We start from the raw sequence: 8,970 nt of genomic DNA on the forward strand, positions 1-8,970 counted from the left end.
CCCACAAACCAGCCTGATCTACAGGACAGCTTTTCAATCACTTCTCTAGTGCTGTTTCACCTACATAAATACACCTACAGGGACTGACCACCGAGCAAGAGGAAAAAGGGGAAAATAAAAGGAGGATAAAAACAAACAGGAATGGACAAAAGTAGACTATATGAACTGCCACTGCTACAGTGCAAACTGGATGAAATATGCCAGAACCTAAATAACATTTCACACTTCCACTGGATGTGACCATAAAGAGTGCAGGTTCTATCTGGAACACAAGCCAGCTCAAAGTGAGACCAATGGCTCGTTTGCACCTGTAATAGCTTCCAGCATTGCGCTTCACAATAGATGGCCTGCATAAGTTTTCCTTTGGCTTTTGTAGGTATATTTTTGTGTATACTTTTGTGTCTTTACTTTGTTGTACCTTGATCCTTAAGACCCTTCCCATTTAGGTGAAAATTGCAGAAAATTGCAGATTCCTTTCTTGCTCTCTTCTTTTTCTTTTCTGGTCATTGGATCAATAGGGTGATCTTCCAAGGCCGACATTGGGGGGCATAATAAAAAGGTTACAAATGAGTGTTTAGTCCATTCCACTCTCCTCAGGTACTCGGAGAGTATCGATCCATTGTGGCTCATCAAACTGTTTTGTTGCAAAAGGGACACTTGAACAGTAATCACCTTCAAAGTGGGAGATAATAAGATGGTGTGTAATTGTACCAGCTTTTAAAAAAATCACTAATGATTAATCCTGTCAAAACCCCAAATGGTATTGGTTTTTTTCTGTATGTAATCAGTGGAAACAGCAAAATACTTTCTCCTTTTGAGATGTGTAATGCAGAAAAGCAGCACTTGTCACAAATTAAACTCAGACTATTTTATTCATAGTAAACAAAAGAAGTTTATTTGTATATAACACATGTAATAATGAATACACTATTCTACTTTGTATCATTGTAATGCATATGATGTAATTCTAAACATCATTAAACTTTACATTGGGTTATTTATGCATTTCACCCTCCAGCCTTCTTCTCACTATGTGCCAGATGGTTAGTTTCATAGAAATCTTTTGAAAGTCCTTTGTACAAATGCTGTAAACATCCAAATCTTTCTATCAATGACATGAGCAACTGTTAACTTATCGGATGAACCAAGCAACACCACAAAGATGAATGAATTAGAGCCACCATAGATAAAGCCCACATCTACCAGTGTTGTAGGATATGTTGACTCTTTTGAGATTTTATGTGAAAGCAACAAAAGTCTCATGAACACAAACTCACAAATTTCATCAGAAAACATACCCTGTACCTCAACATAAGCTTCCTGCTTTGACAAATGAAGTGCAAAACTAAACATAAACAATAGAAAACATGGGCATGGGATCAGGATAGACTGAACGTTTAAGACAAAGACAAAGGAAATTAAAGCTGTATGCAGCGATGAACGGGCCCTCGCACCCTTGTGCACATTCAGGCGTGCTGCAGTGGAAGCGCTTGTATGACTTGCATGTAGATTCTTCAGGCCTGGACATTTAGCGGATGACACCAGCCACGACTCTATATCAAACCATTCGAAAGTTATGGCAGAAAGTAGGAACTATCAGATATCGACCAATCATATGAAAGGGCGGGGCTAGTTTGCCTCAATTATTTTCAAGGACTCAAAACCATGTCCGATGACACCACCCACGAGTCTTTATGTCAAAGCATTCAAAAGTTATTGCACAAAGTAGGAACTATCAAATATGGACCAACCAGATGAAGGGGGGGTGCGCTTTTTGGCGTCTATCGTCGCCAAGGTAACGCTTTTGACTGAGAAAAGTAAAGCCCATCATCACAGGATCTAGACGCACATTTTGATGTATAACACACCTGGGTGCACATTACGGTTCGGGCCGTATTAACTGCCGAAGGAATGACATAAATTGCACCAAAATTACTCGATTAATTGAAAATGGCCGACTTCCTGTTCGGTTTCGGCCATGGCGCCAAGTGACTTTTCTTTAAGTTGCAACATGATACAGGTGTGTACCGATTTTCGTGCATGTACGTCAAACCGTATTGTGTAGGATCAGTCTGGTGACGATTGGAGAGACAATTGACAGCCCGGAAAGACGGCGCCCGGGGCAGCAAGGGGTAGCATCCCGACCTGCATCTTCCGTGAGGGAGAAACCCAACCAAGCTACAGAACGACCTACTGAGAAATACCCCCAGGGGAACCCGAGAGGGGGGGAGGATGAGTTCCCCAATAGGACGGACCTAACGGTGACGACTTTGGCAAACGGCTTAACGACGACGACAACCAAAAGATGCATCTGTGGCAAGATCTGCAAGAACGAGCGTGGCCTAAAAATCCATCAGGGCCGCATGAAATGCTTGGTGCAGGGGAGTGTAACACAGCGCACAGGACCTAGTCCTGGTGAGACGACGGAGGAGCCCGGCCAGGAGACACCCCACAGAGCCCAGAACCTCCATGTGATACGCCCTCCAGCGCCCAGCGAAGTAATTCGGCAGCCTCGTATCAAGTGGCCTCCTGCAAGCCAATACAAAGTGTGGCACCAATTTGATGAGGACACAGCCAAAATCATCAATTCAACAGCAAAAGGGGATGTCGACAGAAGGCTTCAGACCATGACCACCATCATTGTCTCCTATGGAAAAGAGAGGTTTGGCGTAGAAGAGTGCAAGTCCATCAGACCCAACTACACCATGAACCGAAGGGCAGAAAAGATCCATCAACTGCGGAAGGAGCTCCGGTCCCTGGCAAGGCAGTACAAGGCAGCAACTGAGGAGGAGAAACCGCAACTGGCTGAACTCCGGAACATCATCAGGAAAAAACTTACGACCCTGCGTAGAGCTGAATGGCACAGGAGACGCAGGAAAGAGAGGGCCAGGAAGCGAACTGCATTCATAGCGGATCCATTCGGATTCATCAAACAGCTGTTGGGGCAGAAGCGCAGTGGTCGTCTAGTTTGCTCCAAGGAAGAAGTTGACAACTTCCTGGATAAAAACCTGAGCGACCCTGATAGAGAGCAAGAATTAGGGCCTCTCAGTGCCTTATTGGACATACCATCTCCCACTGTCAATTTCATCACCAGCGAGCCTACCTGGAAGGAAGTCCAAGAGGTGGTCACCGCAGCCAGAGCCAGATCAGCTCCAGGACCCAGTGGGGTTCCTTACAAGGTGTACAAGCGCTGCCCTGAGCTCCTTAGAATCCTCTGGAAGATCCTGCGAGTGATTTGGCGAAGAGGAACTGTGTCTGACCAGTGGAGGCAGGCCGAGGGTGTCTGGATACCTAAGGAGGAGAATTCCACCAAGCTGGAGCAGTTTAGAACCATCTCACTCCTGAGTGTTGAGGGGAAGATTTTCTTCAGCATCCTCTCCAAAAGGTTGACAGGATTCCTCCTCAGCAATGCCTACATTGACACCTCAGTCCAGAAAGGCGGTATCCCCGGTGTGTCAGGATGCTTGGAACACACTGGCGTAGTATCCCAGCTGATCAGGGAGGCGCGGGAGGGTAAGGGAGACCTCGCTGTGCTTTGGCTTGACCTTGCCAATGCCTTCGGCTCCATACCCCACAAGCTTGTGGAGACTACCCTGGACCGACACCATGTACCCAGGAAGATCAAGGACCTCATCCTGAACTATTATGGGAACTTCAGGGTCAGAGTCACTTCTGGGAGCACAACATCAGACTGGCACAGGCTTGAAAAGGGCATTATAACTGGGTGTACAATCTCAGTTAGCCTCTTTGCCCTAGCCATGAACATGGTAGTCAAGGCAGCTGAAACTGAGTGCAGAGGCCCTCTGTCTAAATCCGGCACTCGGCAGCCCCCCATCAGAGCCTTTATGGACGATCTTACTGTCACCACTACATCGGTTCCTGGTGCGAGATGGATACTTCAGGGCCTGGAAAAGCTCATCTCCTGGGCAAGAATGAGCTTTAAACCAACAAAATCCAGGGCCATGGTGCTGAAGAAGGGAAAGGTGGTGGACAAGTTTCGCTTCTTTGTGGATGGCACAGCAATCCCATCAATCACAGAGAAACCAGTCAAGAGCCTTGGCAAGGTCTTTGACTGTAGTCTCAGGGACACTGCAGCAGTCCAAACAACGGTCAAGGAGCTTGAGACGTGGCTAACAGCTGTTGACAAGTCTGGCCTACCTGGGAGGTTTAAGGCATGGATTTACCAGCATGGCGTCCTACCCCGGGTTCTCTGGCCCCTGTTGGTGTATGAAGTGCCCTTGTCTACAGTGGAGACTCTAGAGAGGAAGATCAGCAGCCACCTCCGTCGTTGGATGGGCTTTCCACGGAGCCTATGTAGTGCAGCTCTGTATGGAAAGACCAACAAACTCCAGCTCCCTTTCAGCAGCCTTGAAGAGGAGTTCAGGGTCTCTCGCACAAGAGAGGCCTTGCTCTACCGGGACTCCAAAGACCCGAAAGTGGCATCAGCGGGCATTGTGGTGCGAACCGGTAGGAAGTGGAGGGCTCAGGAAGGCCTGGAGGTAGCTGAGTCTCGACTGAGACATAGGGCTCTGGTGGGCACCGTTGCAACAGGCCGTGCAGGACTGGGAGCCATTCCTCAACCTCGCTATGAGAAGGTTCGAGGTAAGGACAAACGCCAGCTAGTCCTGAAGGAGGTGCGGGCAGGGGTTGAGGAGGAACGGACCAGCAGGATGGTGGGCATGCAGCAGCAAGGAGCATGGACAAGATGGGAGGGAGCACTGGAGAGGAAGGTGACCTGGTCTGAGTTCAGGCAGGCTGAACCCCAGCGCATCAAGTTCATGGTCCAAGCTGTCTACGATGTCCTACCCAGCCCAGCCAATCTCCATCTCTGGGGCATGGTTGACTCTCCTGCCTGTGCGCTGTGTTCCAGGAAAGGCTCTCTGGAACACATCTTAAGCAGCTGCTCTAAAGCCCTGGGGGAGGGCCGCTACCGTTGGCGGCACGACCAAGTGCTGAAGACAGTTGCTGAAGCCATCTCCACCATCGTGGCCAAACGCAACAGCAGCAAGCAACAACCTGGCAACAGGAACATTGCCTTTATCAGGGCTGGAGAGCAGCCGCAGTCACAGCCCAAACCAGCAGCCGGCCTCCTCACCTCAGCAGTTGACTGGGATCTACGAGTGGACTTGGGCAAGCAGCTCAAGTTTCCAGATAACATCACTACAACATCTTTGAGGCCAGACATCGTGCTTTCATCAGTTTCTTCAAGGCAGGTGCTACTGATAGAACTGACAGTTCCCTGGGAGGACCGAATAGAGGAGGCAAACGAGCGGAAGCGGTCGAAGTACCTGGAGCTGGTCGAGCAATGCCAAAGAAGAGGCTGGAAGGCACGCTGTGAGCCGATTGAAGTAGGCTGCAGAGGGTTTGCTGGCCGCTCCCTCTGCAAGGTGTTCACGCTGCTTGGTATTACGGGGGCTGCAAAAAGGAAAGCCATCAAGTCCACCATGGAGGCAGCAGAGAGAGCCTCGAGATGGCTTTGGATCAGGAGGAGCGATCTGTGGGCCAATGCTACTGGGACACAAGTCGGGGCTTGATCAACCCCGGCTGGGTCACCTGAAGGAGGGGGTATGATTGTTGAAAGACCCGAAACCCCCGATGATCTCAGGCACATCACTGATGATGTGTCCCAGTGCATCCTAGGATGTATCTTTAATCATGGGGCTTGAGCCACAAAGTTTTCTAGGGGGCGCTGTTGAGCCATTTTGCCACGCCCATTAATGCAAACCATTAAATATCAAATTATTTGCCAGGCCTGGCTTGCGTGTAAAATTTGGTGACTTTTGGTGCACGTTTAGGGGGGCAAAATTCTTGCAATACTTGCAGATACAATAGGGCCTTCGCACTGTCAGTGCTCAGGCCCTAATAATAAAAGGCCAGCAAAAATTGGGTCAAGACAACTGGAGCCATAAGCATTGACTATGTAGTTACATGGCTAAAACTGCATATATGCATGAGCCTGAGTTCTACTTCCATTTATAACCATGAATGGAGGCAGATGCTCAATGACTTGGTTATTTGCATGTAAACCACTGCAGGCATCACAGCTAATTCAACATAAGAATGAGACCCACAGAAATAAAGAACAATTGTATGAAAAGAGAGACAGAGACACTTGCTAGGGCAGTAAGGAAAAAACTGCTCTTTTTTATTCAGTTATTTTAATTTGGTGGTCTCATTTCTGGAAATATGAACAGAAAGTAACTTTGGGAGGCAGTGGCAGAAGTTGGAATTGTATAGGTCCATGGCGAACGCAACTTATTGGAACCTTCTTCTTGTGAAAGGCAGGGTACACCAAGATTGGTTGCAATGTGTCACAGGGGTTCACAAAGACAAAGTAAGCAACCATGTTTGTATATTCACTCACTTCTGCAGTCCATTCATTCATCCATTAACTGTACCAGCTTCTTCACATTTAGTCTCACAACGGTCTGGTTGACACTACCCCACTACCTTCAGTAGAAGGTATGGGATACTCCCTCGACAGGTCGCCAGTCCACCACAGAACCACATTGAAGGTCTGTTTCGGCCTCCCATTGACATATGCCTTGGAAATTCAATTATGAATGGCTAGTGCACAGGACACGTGTTATCACCTGGCATAAAATGTGTACCCATATTAATATCGAGTTATCAGATGAGACCTTCCTTCTCTGTATACAAATAAATATGCATGGTTTTACAAATTGTTTGTACTCTGTGCTCTAGTATTTTAGTGTGTTCTCTTTCAATGTTTTTTATATATACCATCAACCTGCCAGGGACTGCAGATGTAAATTAGCCTGTATGGCTAAATCTGGCACATTTACATGATGGACTCAAGTGCTCATGTTAATTGATGTGCGTTGTCCCTTTTAAATAAATAAATGAAATGAAATGGTATTTTCATTTGCAAATGTCAAATGTGTTTTTATTCTTAAACAGGCAGCTATCTAAGTGTAAATTGCAAAGAAAAATAAAAAACAGGAAGATAATCCTGAAATGACAAGATGACAGTATATCAAACTTTTTTTCCTCTTTTTTTCTTTTATTCAACAAAGTTTATGTACGATACTGATCAGGGTGCATGCAATATTAGGCAAAATCTGACACGTACATAAAGATGAAATCAAATGGCCAAGAGGTTTATTGCTGTCCTTTCCAATGTGTTCTTTTGTAAGCCAATGACATTGGTTCACTGGACTTGAGGACAAAACAAAAACTGATTATAAATTGAAAAGGTGGATGAATGGACACCAAAGAGCCTAGAACAACTTCCAAAGAGATTCAAGATAAACTCCAAGGTCAAGGTACATTAGTGTCAGATCACACCATCCATCACTTCTTGAACAAAAGTGGACGACAAAGGATGATTCCACAGATGACACAAAAGTATAGCTTTTTGGAAAGTCCCATCAGTGCTATGTCTTGTGACCATAGAACTGATAAAAGTGCAGCTTTCAAAAGAAAAAATGTGTGTGTGTGTGTAAATATATGAAATCTCAAGACTAACAAAGTGTTCTGGAGCAAATTGTCTTGCCCCGTGTCAAAGAACTTGTTCTCAATTGCAGGTCATAAAATGAATAGGAAGAAAACATTGGATGATTCTAAGGTGGCCTTCTATGAGTTCTGATCTAAATCCTATTGAAAATCTGGAAAAAAAACTTAAACATGCAGTCTGGAAAAGAAACTCTTCAAACCTGATACAGCTGGAGCAGCTTGCTCATGAGGAGTTGACCAAAATACCTGTCTACAGATGAAGAAGCCTCATTGGGAGTTATCGATATCACTTGATGCCACGATCATCTCTTTGTGACCTTCAATAGTCTTCCACAGAGCACTGCAGGGCTAGTGAAAGATATGAGTGAATGATAGAGCAAATTCAGTTACATAGCATATGTATAAAACCTTAATAATATGAAAGGATGCCCTTCCAACCTTGTAGAAATGGTTCAGAACAGGCTTCTTACAATATAAAGGCCAATATTGTGTAATTGGAGATGGGGACATAAACAATAACATTGGTAATTTAATGAACCATAGCTTGGATTACTACTGTCTGCAAAGAAATAGAAATTTAAATTAAATTCAAAAATCACTGGTGACTTTTCCTTATCTGTTGTACTGAATTACAGTTGATCCTCACATGGATAAGCTGAAGTGTTTGTATACAGCAAAACTATAAAGCAATTTAACTTAAATAAAAATGAAAAGTCATCCTAATACATTTTTCAACATTTTCAATATCATCGTACATTAGGCCCGTTGTTCTCATCATTCTTTTCAATATTCGACCTTCATGTTCAAAGATCCATTAGTTTTCACTGTTACAATGAGTGGTTCAGGTTACTAAAAGCATGCTGCCTCTATCAACAATTCTATTTTTACAATAGTAGTTGTTTCGTTTAAAATGTCATTGCCTTTGTTCATTTTCTTTGATGTTTCTGTTGAACTTTGCACACTTGACTTGTTCCCTCCATGAAATATGAATTATCCTCACTGGCTTCACAAGACCTTACATACTTACTCTCCCATGTTAATACTCACCCACATGCAGGCTCAAAGAGATATATGTATTTATATATTCTCATTGTGGGCCTTGTGATGTTTAAAGGGCTTGGCAAAAAGAACTTGGCATTCAGGGGAGAAAAAAAAGTTATATATGTCTAAGTGGGGGGCTTCATTTAAAATGTTAGAAGTCTTCAAGGTGATTTAAAAATGAACCGCTTCTAAATAGACCTAAAATTGACTATATTATGAGAACTGTGTCATTATAATCTCAACACAAATGCTTTTTAAACTTTCTTTTATAGCAAACAAAGTTTTTTTGCAAATCATCAGCTCCAAATAATTACTTCCAATAGTTGTGCTTTTTCTAGAACAGCCCACAATGTACATCCTTGACTTCCAGCAACTATGTCAATATAAAATTTCACAGTGAGGATGCATTTCTTGATGAATTGAACAGAAATGTGTGTAAAAAGAATTTTGAGA

The 8,970-nt window shown here is 44.5% G+C and overlaps 1 protein-coding gene across 1 annotated transcript; it reads left to right on the plus strand.

Annotated features, from left to right (window-relative positions):
• Positions 1–2,612: 2,612 nt before the first annotated feature.
• Positions 2,613–5,534, plus strand: LOC133444874 (uncharacterized). Its single transcript, XM_061722770.1, has one exon. It carries the CDS (start codon positions 2,628–2,630, stop codon positions 5,532–5,534), a length of 2,907 nt encoding a protein of 968 aa, XP_061578754.1. The 5' UTR covers positions 2,613–2,627.
• The last annotated feature ends 3,436 nt before the right edge of the window (positions 5,535–8,970 follow it).

This window comes from Cololabis saira, chromosome 5 (genome assembly GCF_033807715.1).
Source record: "Cololabis saira isolate AMF1-May2022 chromosome 5, fColSai1.1, whole genome shotgun sequence".
In the NCBI taxonomy this organism is placed as follows: domain Eukaryota; kingdom Metazoa; phylum Chordata; class Actinopteri; order Beloniformes; family Belonidae; genus Cololabis; species Cololabis saira.

Excerpts from the sequence above, each read along its gene's own strand:
- LOC133444874 (XM_061722770.1), top strand. The coding sequence starts at position 2,628 with ATGACCACCATCATTGTCTCCTATGGAAAAGAGAGGTTTGGCGTAGAA.